The sequence below is a fragment of the Mchenga conophoros genome, linkage group LG9 (genome assembly GCF_057382185.1).
Source record: "Mchenga conophoros isolate Kocher_MC1m ecotype Shallow Benthic linkage group LG9, M_conophoros_male_GT1.1, whole genome shotgun sequence".
NCBI classification, from domain to species: domain Eukaryota; kingdom Metazoa; phylum Chordata; class Actinopteri; order Cichliformes; family Cichlidae; genus Mchenga; species Mchenga conophoros.
This window is the reverse complement of record NC_140534.1, coordinates 5,969,266-5,991,173: the sequence shown is the minus strand read 5'-3', so window position 1 is coordinate 5,991,173 and position 21,908 is coordinate 5,969,266. Positions and strand designations below refer to the sequence as shown.

General features: G+C 41.4%; 1 protein-coding gene and 1 long non-coding RNA gene across 2 annotated transcripts in view; one reads left to right on the top strand and one right to left on the bottom strand.

The window, feature by feature from the left end:
* Positions 1-21,077, top strand: part of arhgap28 (Rho GTPase activating protein 28) — a 30,160-nt gene extending 9,083 nt beyond the window's left edge. Inside the window, exons 5-15 of the mRNA XM_085286204.1 lie at positions 5,518-5,867; positions 6,006-6,168; positions 14,780-14,871; positions 15,639-15,716; positions 16,777-16,930; positions 17,014-17,096; positions 19,158-19,367; positions 19,439-19,561; positions 19,812-19,939; positions 20,096-20,133; positions 20,216-21,077. Coding sequence (XP_085142330.1) covers positions 5,518-5,867; positions 6,006-6,168; positions 14,780-14,871; positions 15,639-15,716; positions 16,777-16,930; positions 17,014-17,096; positions 19,158-19,367; positions 19,439-19,561; positions 19,812-19,939; positions 20,096-20,133; positions 20,216-20,298 — 1,502 coding nt within the window. The 3' untranslated portion in view covers positions 20,299-21,077. The remainder of the gene's footprint in view (positions 1-5,517; positions 5,868-6,005; positions 6,169-14,779; positions 14,872-15,638; positions 15,717-16,776; positions 16,931-17,013; positions 17,097-19,157; positions 19,368-19,438; positions 19,562-19,811; positions 19,940-20,095; positions 20,134-20,215) is intronic.
* Positions 12,703-17,114, bottom strand: LOC146566656 (uncharacterized). The gene is made up of 3 exons (XR_014893802.1): positions 16,987-17,114; positions 16,704-16,887; positions 12,703-13,051 (listed from the first exon to the last, which is right to left on the bottom strand). It is a non-coding gene; the product is annotated as an uncharacterized LOC146566656 (long non-coding RNA).
* Positions 21,078-21,908: the final 831 nt, after the last annotated feature.

The following is a 21,908-nucleotide window of genomic DNA, read 5'->3' as shown; positions in this document are numbered from 1 at the left end:
TTATGCTAGATGCCACCCAGGGCATAGCAGATGATTTATGGTTTTATGGTCCTTAGTACCTCTGATAGACACTGCACTGTTGTGTGTGGGTTTGGTCTATTTTTTTTTTGGTCTATTTAGTCACATTTCTAAACAGTATGAATACAGAGTAACCTGAAGAATATTAGGTTTGTCTCAGACTGCAGGCTTACATGTGGAGTAAGCCTGTGAAACCAGCTTCCAGTTGGGATTCAGGAGACAGACACTATATAGATATATATATATATACACACACACACACACACACATATATATATATATATATATATATATATATATATATATATATATATATATATATATATATATATACATAGATATATATATATGTACATAACTGAACATTTAGGAAGATCTCCTGAAAATCATCTTTTGTCTCACAGTTTCTTAATTACATGCAAATTTACAATAATGGATGACACTGCGTCAGAGTGTCTCTGAGAAATAACTGTAACTAATGTAACTAATTATAATTTCACTACTATTTCATTCAGTGCCTAGTCCCAACATGCAGAGTAGCTGCTTACACTTACTCCCACAGAGGTCACTTATATTAATAGTGCTGTGAAACAAATCAGAGACATTTGACTCCTTGTGTAATTCACACATGAATTATAGCATGTAAGCTGGACAGGAAGAGTCATTTTATATAGTGTATGATGTCGTCTAGCATGGAAACATGTCGGTTACTGTATAAAAAGCTCTCAGGAAAAATAGGACTACTCATTTTTTTGTATGTATATATTCTCTGTTTTCCTCCACAAATTTTTATATTATTTACAGGGAGTGCAGAATTATTAGGCAAATGAGTATTTTGTCCACATCATCCTCTTCATGCATGTTGTCTTACTCCAAGCTGTATAGGCTCGAAAGCCTACTACCAATTAAGCAGATTAGGTGATGTGCATCTCTGTAATGAGAAGGGGTGTGGTCTAATGACATCAACACCCTATATCAGGTGTGCATAATTATTAGGCAACGTCCTTTCCTTTGGCAAAATGGGTCAAAAGAAGGACTTGACAGGCTCAGAAAAGTCAAAAATAGTGAGATATCTTGCAGAGGGATGCAGCAGTCTCAAAATTGCAAAGCTTCTGAAGCGTGATCATCGAACAATCAAGCGTTTCATTCAAAATAGTCAACAGGGTCGCAAGAAGCGTGTGGAAAAACCAAGGCGCAAAATAACTGCCCATGAACTGAGAAAAGTCAAGCGTGCAGCTGCCAAGATGCCACTTGCCACCAGTTTGGCCATATTTCAGAGCTGCAACATCACTGGAGTGCCCAAAAGCACAAGGTGTGCAATACTCAGAGACATGGCCAAGGTAAGAAAGGCTGAAAGACGACCACCACTGAACAAGACACACAAGCTGAAACGTCAAGACTGGGCCAAGAAATATCTCAAGACTGGTTTTTCTAAGGTTTTATGGACTGATGAAATGAGAGTGAGTCTTGATGGGCCAGATGGATGGGCCCGTGGCTGGATTGGTAAAGGGCAGAGAGCTCCAGTCCGACTCAGACGCCAGCAAGGTGGAGGTGGAGTACTGGTTTGGGTTGGTATCATCAAAGATGAGCTTGTGGGGCCTTTTCGGGTTGAGGATGGAGTCAAGCTCAACTCCCAGTCCTACTGCCAGTTTCTGGAAGACACCTTCTTCAAGCAGTGGTACATGAAGAAGTCTGCATCCTTCAAGAAAAACATGATTTGGAGTCTTCTCTCACCCCCATTCTCTGCGACCTGCTGGAGCGGGGGGCTAGGAGGAGGAGTTGGCTGTCCGACTGCGGTCTGGAGTGTGGGGCCTCCCTGCTGCTGCGGAGTCGGGGCGGTCTGCCTCTCCCCACCGCAGGGAAAAGGGTAACACCACCTGGGTCTGGGTGCTGTTCCCCCCTCCAGGGGCAAGGGTACCTAGACCCGGTTTGTAGAGTACGCTTGGGGAGTGTGATCGTGTGTACAGCGTCTCTTTATGTTTGTCTCCACGTTGGTTGAGTGTGGAGTAAGTGCATATGAGAGCATGAGGGTGGGAATGGATGTTTGTGTCTGTGTGTGCCTGTATGTCTGTGTCTATATGTCAGGTTGGGTGTCAGGCGCCACCTCTCTGGGGACATCTCAGGCCCTCCAAGGTTTGGAGGTCTATCTCCCCCCACCACCACTTCCCCTGCCAGTGGCGGACCCCCTCAGGTATCGGTGCGTTGGTGGTTCTTTGTGTCTGGGGATGGGCGTCCAGGTACACACCGGCTCACTCCTTGGCGGCCGCTTATCAGGGCCTGGATCCTGGGGCTCGCTCGGGCCACTTCGGAGGTGGGGTGCCCCCGGCCTCTCGGCCTGGGGCTCGGTCACTCAGGCACGGCTGGCTGCCGGCGGAGCTCACGGGCGCGTCACTGCAACTCCCCCTGGCTTCTGCCCCGCGGCTGCTGAGTGAGCCCTCATCTGGGACTCTCCTCAGCTCTTTCTGGGACAGTGGCGCGGCTGCCCCTCTGTTGGTCTTCCTTGGTCTCTTGTGTTCTGGGGGCCTCTGGATGTCTGGAGTTTTGATCTCCTCCATACCTGCTTCATGCCCTGGAGGACGGGGCTGTGGCCCCCCCACACCCTCTAGCAGATCATTACATGAAGGAACCTTTTAAAAAACAAAAAACAAGCGCGTCCATGCTCACAGGTGTACACACGGGTGATCACACCCACAAACTACACCCTTTTTGGCTCCTACCTCAAAGCACACTGTGTTCTGTTGATCTTATGTGCTGCACAATAATGTTTAATATTTAGTATTTACTGTCATATTCCCATATATCATTGTGATGTTGTTTATTCTATTACTCTTGTTCTCTTCTGCTTGCTTTCTTTTTTCTTTCTCAGCAGGTGATCCAGGTGATTGATATATGCATTTTTTATTTCTTTTTTTTTTTCTGCTCATTCTGTTGGTTTATGTTTTTTGCCCTTCTCCCCCGTCCCTCTTCTCAGCTGTTTCTCTTTCCCTCTTTCTTTCTCCCCTTCTTTCCTCCAGTCAAGTCTGTCCCGTATTCAGCAAGTGAAAATTAAATAAACAATAAAAGGTGAATCAAATGGACCATTACGGCAAGGCTGTGATGGTCAATTTGGTAAAGTAAATCCGTTGGGCATCTTTCTTTGCCTTTAGACAACAATTCTGATGCAAAAGAGCCAAACGGGACAGGCAGAAAGAAAAGAAAAAAGAAAAACATGATTTTCATGCAGGACAATGCTCCATCACACGCGTCCAAGTACTCCACAGCGTGGCTGGCAAGAAAGGGTATAAAAGAAGAAAAACTAATGACATGGCCTCCTTGTTCACCTGATCTGAACCCCATTGAGAACCTGTGGTCCATCATCAAATGTGAGATTTACAAGGAGGGAAAATAGTACACCTCTCTGAACAGTGTCTGGGAGGCTGTGGTTGCTGCTACACGCAATGTTGATGGTGAACAGATCAAAACACTGACAGAATCCATGGATGGCAGGTGTGGAATACACCAGGCACAAACACACGCACACGCAGGTATGTACTGCCAAATTCCACATTTATTTGTTTGTTTACACAGCTGACTCAGTCGCACAGCCTGACAGCTCACGAGCCCAGCTGATCTCTCGCCGCTCCTCCCCGTCTCACTATAAACACAGCGGAGGGAGACCATCATTAGTACATAAACACCATCAGCTGTTCTTACCGGCCTCGCAGCGCCGCCCTGTTGAGCCTTCTGCTCCACTCCTTCCCGGCAGCTGCGCCCGGGGCCACGCCTCCGCCACAGCAGGCTTTTGAGTGTCCTTGCAAAGAAAGGTGGCTATATTGAGATGAGAGATGAGATAGCCTTTATTTGTCAGTTGCAGGTCTTTTGCCCACAACCGAGATGACAGACCTTGCCGACCGTACATACAATACAAACATCACATTGGGGAGACAGGTCAGGCCAGGTAGCGAGAGGAAAAAAAACATTGAAATGTGTAACACAAAAGGATAATACAGGAATGCACAGGTATCAACACACCATAACACATTAAACACAGACAAGCAACATGGGAAAGAGTTCCAGTGTGTACATCTGATCTGGGACCGCTGCAATCTTTCGACTGCGCCTCCAACTGACCCAATGTCCACATCATGGGGGAGGTAAGCATTGGAGGTGGCGTTGGATCCGAGGTAGGGAGGGTGATGCGTCAGTGAGTGCTTATCAGTATCAGTATATGTATGTGTGTGCGTGTCCATAGTTCAGCTGAGACAGTGTCCTTCGCCCTGCCAGGCTAAGTAAACAGTCTTCCAGCCAACCCAGGTGGCCTTGCATGGAATGGGAAGGAACAGACTCAACACAGTCGTTATCAGGGAGTTGTTGTTCAGCTCCAGCCTTGAGCTGGCGCCGAAGGGGTAGCCGGGTTATGATGGTAATTGAGAATTCCAAGCTGTTTTTTAACACTCCGACACTGGTCTCTCAGTCTCCCGTTAATAGCTGCGAGCTTCTCCGTGATGTTATTAGCCGTCGATTCTGTGGTCTTGTCACTCTTTTTGCTCACATAGCAGATTCTGAGACCTCACGACCGCAGCCAATATTGGTCGCTGATTTGTTTTTGTTTTGTTTTTGAATGTCAGAAATGTATATTTGTGAATGTGGAGATGTTATATTGGTTTCACTGGTAAAAATAAATAATTGAAATGGGTATATATTTGTTTTTTGTTAAGTTGCCTAATAATTATGCACAGTAATAGTCACCTGCACACACAGATATCCCCCTAAAATAGCTCAAACTAAAAACAAACTAAAAACTACTTCCAAAAACATTCAGCTTTGATATTAATGAGTTTTTTGGGTTCATTGAGAACATGGTTGTTGTTCAATAATAAAATTATTCCTCAAAAATACAACTTGCCTAATAATTCTGCACTCCCTGTATAAAAGAAGTTCCATAGTAAGTGGGACTCTACATCCATGCTTGCCACCAGGCAGTTGAAACTTTCATTCAACTTTCATTGGATCAGGTGACTGAAGCATCCCTTAGTTATGCTGCTATTGCCACGGGCTTCAGGGGGACCTTCTATGATGCAGTGAACATTTTGTTTTTGTGTTCTGTTGTGTTTACATTTCACTTTTGCATGTCATTAACTTTTGTCTTCTCTCCCATAGCATGTGTTCTGTCCTCGTCTTTCAATGCTCTCCTCTTCCTCACACGCCCCAGGTCGGTCGGTCACAGCAGATGTCTGTCGCTAAGCCTGGTTGTTCTTGTTAAAAAGGAATCTTCCTTCTCACCATCTCTTCATCATCCTCCAGATGGCTGTTGTGTCAATGCACTATATAAATAACTCTAGCTGTGTGATTTGAACAGAGCTGAAAAATGTTTTAAATGATTTGCAATTTGCTAGTTTTATTTGCTTTTGACATCCGAGCATCCCAGTGTTTTTGGAAACAGGATTCTATTTCTGCAAGAGATTTTGTTTGTTTTTTCTCTGTACCTGCTGAGAGCTTTATGCTTTGTGTCTTTTACAGTACGACCAACTCTACCCGTGTTGGCTGTTGAAGATCAACTACCAGAGCACCCCTCACCCCCCTCAAACACAGACTCTCTGCATCACGCAAACTCTCCAGGAAACAAATGCTCTCCGACACATGTCATCGACACAACTGTTCTGACACACGCACATTCACCAACACACACTGACTCTCACAAATATACCTCTTCCCCTCCTCACACACACTCGTCCCCCGTCAGTCAATTGATGCAACCTGACTGGGTGCTGCGGGACTCTCCATACTCAGAAGGTGTGGCTGAGCACAAAAGGGGCAAGGCTTGTTGGGACTGTTTACGTTTCCATAGAGACAACAACAGTGAGCTGCAGGTGAGTTTGACCTGCTGCATGCTGAGAGAGGTCTTCCAGTCAAATCTGATTGCTTACAACACAGGAGGCTGCTAACGGATGCAAAAAAGAGTGTGTGTGTGTGTGTGTGTGTGTGTGTGTGTGTGTGTGTGTGTGCAGTTTGCATCTATCCCTCCCTCTCAGGGTCTTAGCTGTGCAGGCGACCTGTCGTCACGTGACCTCACACAGCTGTGTTTCATCTCACACATTGAGCTCACAACCTTCCTGATGACTCTGGGGATCCACACCAAACGCACACGTCCTCCACGCTGCAGGAACCGGGGTGCGTTTCTTTTTTACATAATGATCTGCATTCAGCTTCACAGCAAAGACTTTATAGCATTAGGATATTAGAAAGCTATAGCGAGTGATGTTAACACTTTTACTGATTAACTTAAGTTTTGCCAATGTAATTATGCATTTTTAACATAAACACAAAAAGTAATGTGGAACTAAAAACGGTATCTAACCAAAAAAACAAGATCCAGATCCACATAACAAAGAACATCTCTTCAAACCATTTTTCCTGGATTTCCAAATAGTTGTTATTTTTACAGTAGATGGTGTGTCATCATTTGTCTTACACCATGGCTCCTTATTGTTTGCAGACAATTTTCAGAGTGGATACAGCAACATTACATTTCCAGTGTAATCAGTGAGAGAGGCAGACATGAAACCGATGTGGAAGTGGAGTGCATCTACTCCACAAGCATAAAAATAGATAAGTTTACTACTATTTTTATTTTTTTCACGTAAGGTGTATGTATGTATTTTGCCCACAGAAAAGGGTCATAAAGTCCCCTTACCCCCAACCAGTCACAGCAGATGACCGTCCTCCGTGAGCCTGGTTCTGCTGGAGGTTTCTTCCTGTTAAAATGGGGTTTTTCCTTCCCACTGCCACCAAAGTAGTTGCTCAGAGGGGTCCACTGACTGGGTTTTCCGTGTGTTCTCTGTATTATTGTAGGATCTTTATCTAACAATATAAAGTTCCTTGAGGCAACAGATGTTGTTGTTTGGCCCTATATAAATAAAATTAAAATATTTGTGTTTTATTTTTTATTTAAATGACAGCAACAGTCATAATTCTTTGTGATGTATACACTATCAGTCGAAAGTTTGGACAGACTTCCTCATTTAATGGTTTTTCTTTAGTTTCATGACTATTTACATTTTAAATTCTCACTGAAGGCATCAAAACTATGAATGAACACATACGGAATTATGTAGTAAACAAAAAAGTGTGAAATGACTCAAAACGTGTTTTATATTTTCGATTCTTCAAAATAGCCACCGTTTGCTTTGATTACTGCTTTGCACATCCTTGGCATTGTCTCGATGAGATTCATGAGGTCATCACCTGAAATGGTTTCCAACAGTCTTGAAGGAGTTCCCAGAGATGCTGACTGTGGAGGCCCGGCCATCTGGCACAGCACTCTGTTGCTCTCTGTCTTGGTCAAATAGCCCTTACACAGCCTGGAGGTGTGTTTGTGGTCATTGTCCTGTTAAAAGATAAATGATTGTCCAACTAACCGGATCGGATTGCCCAAACAAATCTCTTCTGCTTGTTGCTTTTCCTTAGTAGTGGTTTCTTCTACTTTGAGGAATCTATAATATAAGATATATTTAGAGTTATTTATCATTTTTTCTTTGCTGTATAACCCCATATATCTTTCTTCATATATATCTACAATGTAGAAAGTAGTAAAAATAGATAAAACATTGAATGAGAAGGCATGTCCAAACTTTTGACTGGTAGTGTATTGCCATAGGGTTTTCTTGAAGAAGTGAATTTACCAAACTTAAACTTTTCTCTCCCTTTTTTAAGATTTAGAGCTTACATCTTAATGCTTGCTGCTTGAAGCAGTATTGCTGTTCCTGTAGTATAAATGTAAAAGAAATGTCGTGTTAATTTTCATGTAATCTATAAATTACTGATCGTCCAACTTTATGTACTGAAATTGCCATCTGGGAGTTTCTAGAACTTGCCACCCTCATAAACTAACCAATATAAATCTGAAATTACACTATCATAACTACAAATACTCCAGAATTTAGAGTTAGAGAAAGCACTCTAGGTGAAAGTATCTTATGAATATACTAGAATAACATGAATGACTCTTACCATCTTATCTTCTGTCCACACGTAAAAAACAAATCTGGGTCATCTACATTTCTCTAAATTGACTACAACATCCTACTCCACTTATCCAAACATAATTTACATTTTTAAGCAACTTTTTCATATTAAATTGTACAATAAATGTACCCTGAAATGTTTAACAACAAAAATCATCTTCCCACTTACATGAAGCAGTACAGAATTATACCGCTCTGCAAGATTTAATGTAACTCCCACGCAAAGATGTGTGTAGAAAATCAGCGGTCCTTAACCTGTTTTACCTCTGGGTAGGGATGCACCGATACCGATATCGGGTATCGGGTATCGGGGCCGATACTGTAAAATGTGTGTGTACTCATACTCGTAAAAGTTAACCGATACCATGAACCGATACTATGAACCGATACTAACTTGTTTCATTAATCAGAGGGTGGCTTGTCATTTTTGTTGTAGTTTTTCAGATTGGCCACTAGGGGAACATCCCGCGCTAAACAGGCACAGGGTTAGACGAGTCAGACTGGCAGCTCCAGATAAAAAAAGAGAAACTGGAGGCTGCTGTAGCTAGGCTAAACAAAATGTCAGCAGTGTGGACTGGAACAGCCAACTTTAACTCAGGTTTTGGAAAAGCGATGAAAAATGTCAAGAGAAAATCCACGGGCAGTTAAAATAACAGAGGCTCTGACTCGTTTTATCGCTCTGGATGACCAGCCAATGCCAGTCGTGGAAAACATAGGATTCTTCTCAGCATACTCGAGCTGCGATATGAAATTCCCAGCCGCCCACACATCAGGGAGATAATGGTGACAAAACTTTCTAAAGAGGTAAAGACGAGCAGTGTGTGCGCGATGTCAGTCTTTGGTTTAACGGCACAGTGGACTGATGATCCACGGGCAGATGGGGAGTTCGTTCGTCAATGCCAAATACTTTCATTATTTTGTTTGTTTGTTTACATTATGAACACTCTGCAACAATTTAAAAGTTTATTTTATTCTCAAACCTAATTTGTATTTATTATATTCCAAACAGAAGTGTTTATTTATTATTCCGAAAGCTCGAGACAGTGCCAATAGTTCAGTGATATTTTGCTAAATTACAATGTGGAGACTCTGCAATAATTTAGCAGAAGTGCTTATTTTTCACTTGAAATTTTTTTGTGGTCATTTTTATTAAGATTTTATTTTTTATCGGCAGAGAATAAAATAAAATCTGTCTTCCGATTCATTGCATTTGTGTGTGTGTAGTATCGGTTTTTGTACTCTGTATCGGCAAGTACTCAGATCCAAGTATCGGTATCGTATCGGTTTGAAAAAATTGGTATCGTTGCATCCCTACCTCTGGGTCTAATGTTTTCACTACAAAGTTGCCTGGGGCCCGACACTGTATTGAATAAATTGATGTTGCTTTTGGTTTTATATATATTTAATAACTAAATCAAATCTACATCATTTTAATGGCTAAAACCTCGTCAAATAAACATGATGATGACATGATGCAATCTAATAATCCCAAAGAACCTGTACATAAAACAAAATGCCAGCAATTCATGGAACAAATCAAACTGCAAAGTTAAAAGGCTCAAGTCAGGATTAAAAACACAAAATAATTAATAATTCAATTTTACTAAAAGAGACAAGAAAAAAGAAAAAATAGAATAATGTGCTCATAAAACAAATACATTCAAAATAATTTTCTAATTAAATGAATAAATAAATAAACTGTTATAAAATTTAAATAAAGGGCAAATGAAAATATAGCCTTATAATCTGTGAGTGAATCTGAAAGGTTTTTTCATTGGCAGAACCAGAAGTTATTCTTCAACAAACAGTCACAATAGGCAACTCCCCTTTTATGTTCAGCTGTTAATGAGACACGGGTCTGGGTGGAATGGGGGAAAGGCTCACTCTCAGAGCAGCTTCCAGTGTTGCTCTGAGTCTGGTTCAGGCTTTGGTCTTGGTTGTGGCCACAATGGAAAATCCTGATTTACACAGATATGCAGTTGTGAGTGGGACAACCTCATCAAGTCAAATCAAAATTTATTTATATAGCACATATTAAAAACAACAATGTTCACCATAATGCTTCACAGTCAGTAAAAGCATGAGACAATTAAGACAAAACAATAAAACAGGACAACAAACAATACGTGACAACACAACAAGCAAGAACAACCAACTAGTTAGAATCAAAAGCCAAAGTAAAAAGATGTGATTTAAAAGACTGGATAGACTCGGCTGTACGAATATGAACAGGGAGGTTATTCCAGAGTCTAGGTGCCACGGTTGCAACGGCCCGGTCACCTCTGGACTTCAGTCGAGACCTAGGTTGTGCTAGGAGCCTGTGAAGTAGTTCAGAAAGATAGCTGGGCGCTAAATTATTCCGATATTTTAAAAGTGAACAAAAGAATTTTAAAATCGATACGACATTTAACTGGGAGCCAATGTAATTTGGCTAAAATTGGAGTTATGTGTTCACAGATTCTCGTACCTGGTAAAAGATGCGCAGCTGCATTCTGAACTAACTGAAGCCGTTAAAGAGAAGAGTGTTGGAGGCCCGAGTAGAGGCAGTTACAGTCGTCCAATCTGGATGTGATAAATGTGTGGATAAGCGTTTCAAGGTCCTTTAAAGGAAGGAACGGCTTTGCTTTGAATATCTGACGCAACTGGTAAAAGCTGTTTTTTACCACAGTAGAGACCCGTTTCTCAAGTTTAAAAGAGCCATCCAGGAACACTCCAAGGTTCCTTACAGTGAGCGAGAGATGGCTAGCAAGAGGGCCAAGGGCAGAGTGTGACCATCAAAAACTACGATTTCGGTCTTATTCTCGTTCAGTGTATGAAAATTATGTGATAACCAAATTTTAACTTCATGCAAACAGTTGAACAGAGGTTGCAAAGAAGCAGACACATCTGATTTCAAAGGTGAATAAATCTGGATATCATCGGCATAACAATGAAAGGAGATGTTATATTTTTAAGAAATTAATCCCAACGGCAACATGTACAAAGAGCAGGACCGAGCACGGACCCTTGAGGCACACCACAATAAATAGGGGCAGAAGCCGAGGAGTGTTGCCCTATAGCAAGAGAGAACGACCTCTCTGAGAGGTAGGATTTAAACCGTATACCTTTGAGACCAACAACATGTTCCAGTCTTGATAGAAGAATGTTGTGGTTAACCATGTCAAAAGCAGCAGTCAAGTCAAGTAAAACTAAAACCACGGAATAGCCAGAGTCAACCGTTAAAAGAAGATCATTAAAAACTCTAAGTAAGGCTGTCTCTGTGCTGTGGCGACGTTTCAAACCAGACTGAAACTTTTCATTAATACCATTTGCATCTAAAAAGGCCTGAAGTTGTTTAGAACTACCGTTTCCAATATTTTGGAAATAAAAGGGAGTTTGGAGATCGGCCTGTAGTTAGTGAGAGCATTAGGGTCAAGATTTTTCTTTTTCATAATAGGTTGCACAACAGCATGCTTAAAGACAGACGGTACACAACCTGATGACAATGATGCATTCAGCAGAAGTAAGATACAAGGACCAATAATATGTAAAGATTCCTTAAAGAAACGAGAAGGACGAATATCGTGCGGGGAACCAGAGATTTTGAGATGATCAATTATGTCTTTTAAAGCAGAATAAGACACTGGCTCAAACTGTTGAAAGACAGTCAAGCACTCAAAGGCTGGAACTGGGTCTAACCTTATAAACTGAAGCTCTTCAAATAAGCCATAAAGTTGTGTCTCTCCTTTTTGCAGAGTCGAAGAGCGTGTCAGGTCACATTTCACTGCGTGTTATATCTGTATAACCATGCACATGACAAATAAAGAATCTTCCTCTGCAGATGATCAGTTAGCTGTTTGACAACTACTCTTTCAAGAATTTACGAGATAAAAGGAACGTTGGAGATTGGCCTATAATTAGATGGGTCAAGGGATGCCACATAGCGATTATTAGAGATAGTTTGGAGGAAGACATTACTGAAATTAACTCAGAAAGATCAATAGGAGAAAAAGACTAAATGGTACTGAAAGCAGCGGTACATGTTGTTACATCTGTGAGATGATCATGAGTAATTTTTTCTCTAATGGTTAAAATGTTATTTGTGAAGAAGTTCATGAAGTCATTACTAGTTAACGTTAAAGGGATGGTTGGCTCAACCGAGCTCTGACTGTTTGTCAGCCTGGCTACAGTGCTGAAGAGAAACCTGGGGTTGTTCTTATTTTCTTCAATCAGTGATGAATAGTAAGATCTTCTAGCTTTACAGAGGGCTTTTTTTTTATAAAGCAACAAACTATTTCTCCAGGCTAAATGATGATCTTCTAAATCTGATCTTCTAAATTTGTGACACGCCATTTCCTCTCCAGCTTAAGAGGTATCTACTTTAGGGTACGTGTTTGAGAATTATACCAGGGAGTCAAGTACTTCTGATTTGAGGCTCTCTTTTTCACAGGAGCTACAGTATCCAGAGTTGTGCATAGTGAAAGTTAAAACAATTAACAAGATAATCGACCTCTGTTTGAGTAGCCTTCAGGTACCTGCTCTGCTCTCTTTTGGTACAGGCTATTGAAGATGATAAAAGTGGGTGAACTGTATTCTTAAACCTAATTACAGCACTTTCAAAAAGACATCTACTTTGATGAAATCTATTTCCCACTAAACAAGAGAGGCTTTTCAGGAAACACTGTTTCAGTTTCAATTCAATTCAGTTTTATTTATACAGTGCCAAATTACAAGAACAGTCAAGGCACTTTATTTTCTAAGGTAGACCGTACAATAATACATAGAGAGAAAAGCCCAACAATCACATGACCTGGTATGAGCAAGCATTTTAGTGACAGCGGGAAGGAAAAACTCTGTTTTAACAGAAAGAAACCTCCAGCAGAACGGTTTAATGGAGAACGATTAAAAACACTGTCCTCACTGCTGGATCATAAAAAATATTTATAACAGTGTTCTGTAATTATTAAGTTATTTAAACATTAATTAATACTTGGAACACAAAACCTTAAAAACTGCTTATTCCAGTATTGAATCAGGTTGGATGGACACATCTGGAAAACAAGAAACAGCTGAAATGAATAAACTGCACTGATACAAAAGGAGGTAAACCTAAACAGAAGACATGAGTTAAATGACTTTCAAAGTAAAACAGGAAGCAAGGTAGCAGGAAATGACTAAAGAGAAACAAACAAGCAGATATTACGGAGATTAAGATAATCTCTACTATAGTAATTAAAAATGTAAAATTAACAATGAAGACAAACTTTTAAAAAAAATCTCAAAAACAGGAAAACTCAGAATAAACCAACAAAACCAAAGACCAATTTCTGATAAACACAAAGACTTCTTAATGTGAGATGTCCTTAACACCTTTATAAAGATCAGTACTTTGCCTTCCACCCGGCACTACCACTAAACCAATAAGGTATGCATTTTAATACCCCAGAGCACCACAAGATGGGAGATCATGTCGTGCTTCAACATTAGGAAGTAAATTCAAGATTGTCCAGCTATATCGTTTTCGTTCAACCACTGCCCCGTTTCAACTACTAGTATCACCTCCTTCCTCATTTAGTATTTTTTTTCCTGTTTGTCACACATTTGTTTCAGATCATCAAACAGTTTTCATTATTAGACAAAGATAACTCAAGTATATATAAGATTGACTGGTTCTGCAATTCTTGGCAGCAAGAACTGCAATCCAAAATTTGTCATAACTGCTCATGATTTTTTTCGCCTCTGTGGATGAAATGTTTATTCTGTTTTTTATTCTTGGTATGATGTTCTCTTTGTGAAATGCTATGTTACACAAACACAAAGACTTTAACTTTTCTCAGATATTTTCTCAAATTTTTTGGAGATCATCAAGATGTGGCAAATTTGAGACAAGCCTTTGTATTGTTTTTGGTCAGCGGTTATTTTCATCTTAGAACTTTTCCATAGATGCGTTCTACCTGATCTTTCTTATTGGTGAATCATGAACGCGCATCTTAACTGAGGCAAGTGAGGCCTGCGTTTCTGTAGATCTTGTTCTGTTTTGTTTTTTGTGACCTTCTGGATGAGTGATTGATTGCACTTGGACTAATTCTGGTAGGCCACTCACTCCCAGGAAGGTTCACTATGTTGTTATTATGTTTTTAAACAGGACCAGGTAGGTTTGGATTAAAATTAGTTTGAGCTGAAACCTGCAAATGTGACTATATGCAAAAACACAGAAGAAATCCAGAAGACTCAAACACTTTCATAGCACTGTGTCGCATTACAACGGTTTAACTGTTTATGCATAATAATTTTGATAATCATCCAGAACCCACAACAGTTTTGCCCTTTGCAGCTACCTTATGAGTAAGTGTTCACAGTAAACCCATGTTGGGCTAGCCCATAGCAGTTTAGCCTTTTGGGCCCCAAAAAACGCGGGCAGCCCATTGTGGGTTTACCATAGGAAAACCCATACTGGTCCTCTTTTGGGTTAGCCCATTAAGGCCCCACAGTAGTTTGATCCCAAGAGGTCCCCTGATTGTCATGGTTTTCAATGGGCAACCCACAGTGGGATTGCTCACCGTGGGTGTGGTTTGCCCACCATGGGACCGAAAGAGCCAAACTGCCGTTGGCTCTAACACAGTTAACTTGGGACTGGATGGGATAAGCGATAAGGGCAGACCTGAAACTATTTTGCTGCTGAAAAAGCCCCATTAGTAAAACCCTGTACTAAAGGATGTATAAATTGTCTCTCAGAACACTCACTGTATGATTGTTTGTTAACCCTTCCTGTCCATTAGACAGTGGTGTGTTTGGCGTTCCTCTGAACACGCTGTTGGAGAAAGACAGGAAGAAGTTTCCTGGGGTCAAAGTTCCTGTCGTGTTCCAGAAGGTGAAGAACGTGTCCTTCTCTATGTCTAATCAAGTTTCAGACAGGGGATAGATTGCTGGCTTCATTACTCTAAAACTTATGATACTATAGTTTAAGGCACAATCATAATCTTATGTGTCTTTGGGAAGTTCATGAGCAAAAGTGGGTTACTGTTTGGTCAGTAGTTCGATTCTTCAAGTAAGCAAATATTGAACCCCAAGCTGAAGCATCTCTTTACGGGCGACCGTGGCTCAGGGGGTTGGGAAGCGTATCTGTAACCGGAAGGTTGCCGGTTCGATCCCTGGGCTCTCTGTCCTGGTCGTTGTGTCCTTGGGCAAGACACTTTACCCTACTTGCCTACTGGTGCTGGCCAGAGGGGCCGATGGCGCGATATGGCAGCCTCGCTTCTGTCAGTCTGCCCCAGGGCAGCTGTGGCTACAACCGTAGCTTGCCTCCACCAGTGTATGAATGCGAGAGTGAATGAATAGTGGCATTGTAAAGCGCTTTGGGTGCCTTGAAAAGCGCTATATAAATCCAATCCATTATTATTATTATTTACGTGCATGATGTAAAATGTTTAATGCTTATAGTAAACAGTGCTCAGAGTAGATAAGTGCTGTATAAGTATGAGCCCATTAGCATATGATCTTGGTGACCTAAAGTAGTTGTTTAACTAACAGCTAGCAAAGTTAGTTTACCTTTGTTTACATCTTGTTTAGAAATTTAGTGAAAATAAACAAACAACAGTAACCAGTCACACCTTCCTTTATGTGTGTGTATGCATGCAGTTGTTGTGTATCTTAGAGCAAACAGGCCTGTTGACTGAGGGGATTCTCAGAGTACCAGCATCAGCTGCTAGAGTCAAGGTAACACACACACACACACACACACACACGCACACACGCGCGCACACACACACACACTGCTGTTTGTTTCCATACAGAATAGCTGTTGCCACTCAACAATAGTGCCACATCAGCAGTGGAGTAGGAGGAGAAGTGGAAATCAGAAGTACTGTACTATTATATTATTAAAAACTGTGGTAAAAGCTGGCGAGCCAGCTGTGGTGCAGCGACACAACACACCATGTAACAAAAATGGGGAGGTGCGTGACCTGCAGAAACGTTCAACTTTGGCACACTATACCATTCATGAGGCACGTCATGCACTGAAAGTCTACCTGCAAAAAGCATCTGTTGTTGGTTGAAGGGAGTGTCAAAAACATGTGGTACAACCAGTCTGTGGGCTACTATCCATTATCCATTTGAAGAGCAAAGTTATAACACACAACAAGCTGAAGTGAAACCGAGTGTGAAAGATTACCACTGCAGCCAGTCTGTAATTTTTATCTTTGGTTATCTTTCCACATCTCTTTCATTCGCAGTGAACTGCCTGTCACTCCCTTCCCTGTTCCGTCACATTTGTCAACCAATCAACATTTGAACAGTGCATAGGTTCCCTGCCTTCATAGTTAGGATGTTGGATGACTGGAGGTGCATCATCATGGGCAAAGCAAGGTCAACATTCCCAGATCCTCAACCATGAACCTTAACCTAGCTCTAACCCGAAAGCCAACCCAACACTAGTCCTAGTTTTTAGGTAACAAACGAATGGTTATTTTCTACATCAAGTTGTTTTTCTCTTTAGATGATGCTTTAACATAGCATAGTACTAAGGTCAAGACAGAAGCTAAGTGGTGTTTGTTTCTAGATTTTGAGATTGTCTAAACTCAACATTGGTCCTCACAAAAGATGGACACACACCCTGACACACTTTAAAATGACTTTTTGCATTCTGGAAAACTGAGTATGTCTGCCTGTGTGTATCTGTGTCTCTCTGTGTGTAATACCTACCTGTTTTTGTCTGATTCTCTGTCTGTATCTTTCTCCCTGCTGTCTCTCTGTCCACCTCTCTGTTTGCTTGCAGTGCCTTCGTAGAGAATTAGACAGGTGCTATGAGGGATTTGACTGGTCTGCGCTGAGACAGGTGGACGCTTCCAGTCTGTTGAAGCTTTTCATCAGAGAGCTGCCAACCCCTCTGCTGACACACACACACCTGTCCACCTACCGCTCTGTACTGAGTATGTGTGCACACATACAAACACACATTTTCATCATTTAAATGTGTTTGCATTACATGAAGTGTTTCTGTGTGTCCCTGCAGGTATCCCCTCTGAGCTCCATCAGGTTCAGGCCCTGCAGCTGCTGACGTTGCTTCTTCCAGAAGCCAACAGAGAAATTCTGAGAGTAAAGCTTCACCCAGACATTGTCTACACACACAAATGAGAGAGAATTGGGCAAACAGTGAGAAGCAGAAAGAGGGCAGTAAACACACAGTATACATATGTCACAGCCTAAAAGAGCATGGGACAGCACGTTATAGGGAATCTTTTAGTTTTACAGAACATTTAATATCATTAAAATATACTCTTGTAAACTCATTTAAGTCTTCACTTAACCTTCATTTATCGACAGACAGACAGACGATCAGCTAGGTGAGTGACTCCAGCAGATCCCAGGAACAACATTGGAGATCTCTGTCCAGATGAGTGCAGTCCTACGAACAGCTAAGAAAATGCACAGGGCCCTCAAGCTCCCAGGCCTCATGTAGAAGACCTGAGCTTGACAGATAGACCGCCCGCAGATGCGAGAGGTCCCCCACGCTATCCAAACCTACACACACAAACACAGACACACACTATATTGCCAAAAGTATTCACTCACTCATCGAATCATTGAGTTCAGGTGTTCCAATCACTTCCTTGGTCATAGGTGAATAAAGTCAAGCACCTATGCATGCAGACTGCTTCTACAAACACTTGTTGAAGAAAAAGGCTCTCAAGAGGTCAGTGAATTCTAGCATGGTACCATGATCAGATGCCACCTGTGCCCACAAGCCCAGTCATAAAATTTACATAAAAAACAGCAGATTTAGATTAGGTATATCCCTAGTCTTTTCACTAAAATATAATTTAGTTTTAGTCCAGATTTAGCCACCTAATTTTTGTTTTTGTCTTGCTTTAGTTGAGTATATATCTTTAGATTATGGTAGACTAAATCTGAAGTTGATTTAGGTCACCAGATTTTAAGGTGTCATTGTGTTGGTACAAGTGAGAGTTGCTCTACATGTCTCCATATGTCCACAATTCTCTTCCTCCAAAACATTGACATTTTGTCACATTTTCATGAGAAACAGGGTGCATAGGTGTTAGCTGAACCCCTGTCTCTATCCCTGTTTGTCAGCGGCAGATCAATTGTGCATGTCTAACCTTACTGCACAAGATTATTACTTCTGGCTCACTTCCTGCCTTGTCTCAGAAGAAACATTTTCATCTCGTTTTTATTCGTGGACGAACGTTTCGATGCCTTTCATTCATTTTTATTCAGTTATTGTCTTGTTTTTGCTAGAAAAAAAAGTTTGATGAAAAATATAATAAAAATTAGTCAACAAAATTAATACTGCTACTAAATATTCCATAGTCAACTGTGCAGCGTCAATGGATGCTGAGGGACGTTGCCAATTTTCTAGTGAATCACTGCAGAGCTAAAGCGATTGTTATGGTTTTCTATTATGAATACATTATGGATTTATGAGATTTGTAAATCATTGCATTCTGGACCAATGTGCAGTACTCACAGAAAAACAACTCATCAAAGAGGAGAACTTCACAAAACAAAACAAAACCCCTAACGTAAACCTAAACTAAACTGACACTGAAAACTAGATACTAGGAAACACGGCTTGAAACATGACGGGAGAAAACACAGTACAAAGAGAGAGTAGGTTAAGTTAACCATCCAACAACAAGCAAGGGTAGGCTGAGGACTAAAATACACAGGTAGGATCACGAGAGGATTAGGAAACAGGAAGAAACACAGCTGGGACAAATCAGACATGATGCGATGAAGGAAGGCAAAACTAGATACACTGGGGTAGGAGACAGACTATCAAAATAAAACAGGAAATGCACCACGCACACACAGACACGGACTCAGAGACACGAGCTTAACATCCCAATAATACTGACACAGTACAGAGGGAACATAAGGACAGGGCCTAGACAGGAGACATGACTGACTGGGGAACAAGAGAATAAACATGAAGACCTAGAAATCACAAACCCAGAAGAACTAGAGGTCTAGAAATAAAAAACAGAAACCAAACCCTAATAGTCATGAACCCTGATGAAATCAAAAAGAAAAGTACAAAACCTAAAACACTGGGTCACCAACCCAGGACCATGACAGACTTTTTTTTTTTTAGAAATCGCACATGGTTGCAAGAAAACCTGTTTTTTGTGGTTCCAGGCTCTGCTGGTCTTCCTCCGTATGGTGGTCTCTCATCAGGATCAGAACCGTATGTCTCTGTGGAATGTGTCCATGGTGATGGCACCCAACCTGTTCCGTCGTCACCATGGAAACAAGCGCTCAATTGCTAAACGAGATGAGATGGAGGAGGCAGTGGGTGGAGCTCAGCTGATCCGGTTGATGATCATTCACCAGGACTTGATTTGGACCGTAGGTTTCAGGACACACCTGCACAGTCTCGGTGCCCCTAACCCCCGATGACTTCTCGTTCTCTTTGATAGGTCCCCAAGTTTCTACTGTCTCAGGTGAGACAGATGAACCAGGTGTCCATTCAGAAACAGCTTGGCCTGAGCTGGACCAGTAGACTTTTGAGGAAGAAGAATGACAAGAATGAAAGAGATCAGGTGAGACAGAGACCAGGGCCAAGGAAGACAGAGACTAGGACCTGGAAAGACCAAGAACTGCATGAGATGGGCACCAAAACAAGGTGAGACAGAGAACAGATAAGAAGAGAGAGAAATCAGGTTTGATACAGGTCAGGACCAAAGGAGATGGAGTCCAGAATCAACTAAGGCAAAAACAAGGTTAGTCAAAGACCACAGGCATGCGGGGCAGAGTCCGGGTTCAGCGTGCTGTCTGTTTGTGTCTCTCCAGATCACAGAGCTGTGTGAAGGTGTGATCAGAGTTCATGCTCCTCTACACACCAAGATTTCCATGGTGATACAACTTGAGGAACAGACAACAGCCAAGGACATAACATCCCGCTTCGAGTGTGAGAACAGGTGACAAAATCTCTCTCTCACACATAGATGCACATTTATCCGACTTCTGTGAGGATCCATACCTATGGTCCCCACCTGTTCCCACACTGAAGGAAAATCTGACTTTTATTTACCATCCCTGTCTTTCTCCTTCTGTCTTTGTTTTTCTCTGATCAGTCCAGTTCAACATCTGTATGAAGTTGGAGGAAACATCTGTGAGTCACATTATAACATCATGATAAACACCTGACGGACTGGATGTTAAATATTAAAGCTGTCTCTCTGCCTGTCTCTCAGGTGAGCGTCGTCTTCATCCTGACTGTGTTCTGTTGGATGTTTACAGAGTTAATCCCCACTGTGATTGGCTAATTAAACCCTGACAACCTGTCTCAGAACCTGTTTCAAGTGTCTCACCACCTCTCTCATTAATGCCTCCCCACCGGTCGACACATGCACTACCACCTGTCTCATTGCCCTCACTCCACGTCTCAGCTCGTGTTTTTTGCTGTCACAAAAACACTGGCACCAGCCTCATCACATTTGTGACAATCTCTCCCACAAGTGGATCCAAACTTCCCTTTATCATGAACCACTTCCTTTGTGCATACAGCAGCTGTTGGCATGACATCACAGTAACATTGTCCTTTATCGAACAATTGTTCAGTCTGTTTTTTTTTTTATCTTTCTGAATTTGGTTTGTCCTGGCAGATTAGTTACATCTTCTCCTGCTCCGGTCTTTATTTACTGCTGTTGTTTCTGTACATCAGAACAAATGTGTTTATTAATGATGCTCATATTAAAACTTGAATATGTACTGATGGCAAGCTGTCTCCACCTGCTGGTCAATGTGTGTAATTAAAGATGAAGTCTTCTCTCTGTTTATCTGGAAAGCAACAGAGATGAATGTAGAGAACAATGTATGAAAATAGAGGATACACCAATAACATCAAATAATTTAATGTGAATAATAAGCAGACCATACAGTATATAATGATACATAATGTATCACTGAAATCAGAGCAAACACTAGGTTCAAATTACCACCGTGGTTTGTGGGCTCAACCTAGTCATCGAGGTTACTAACCCAGTTGCTGTGAGCTTAAAGATTCTCAGAACTACATGCATTCATCTCTTTTAATTTCTTACTGCATGACTTAAACTGACTTAAAACAGCGTTTTACTCCTCATTTGTTTTTTATCGCTTTAGACCTTTCAAGTAGAAACCTCTATCACAAAATAATTTAGTATAGGCCCAACATTGTAATATTAGTATATACATACACTGGCATCCTCTTGCCCTGCCACCATCAAGTGGTTATCAGTCAACAGCTCTGTTCTCCTCTTCAATCAAGTGTACAAGATATGCTGTAGAGCTGGTCAAATGTGATTACTAAATTTAGTCACTGAATTGCAGCCTATGATGCAAGATAGACTTATGGTACAGGTATGGGCCTTTTTAGGCTGGCCATAGGCCTTCTTATCATCATCATCGGCTGAAAATCTCAAATCAGAGCGACAGCAAAAACTGTGGAGAATCCATAATCTGGTGCCTTGAAGACCATGAAAGGAGGCTAACGTGGATGACTGCAAAAATGTTTTCTTGGTTAAGATTTCCTTCACAACATCTAACCAAGTCCAGAACAATCTCAAGGAGGTCTACAATCAAGGCACAGCTTCATGAAATGGAGATGGAGAAAACTGAGTGTTTACAACAAGGTGAAAACCTCAAAACCAAAGAACGCATTGGGTTTGTTTTTGTGACCTGGAAGCAAAGTCTGTGTTTTATACTGACTGTGAGAAAAAAACAAGTAAAGGTGATGATCACATTCAATGCAGCTCACTTCATGCCGGTTTATTTTTAAAGCAACAATTCACAACAACAGTTGCTTCAAGGTGCACTGAAGAGAGGTCCTCATACTCCACAATGCTGAGGGGAATGTCAGTGTTATGAAATGTCCAAGCTGGAGCTATGATCACAAGCCAGAGGTCA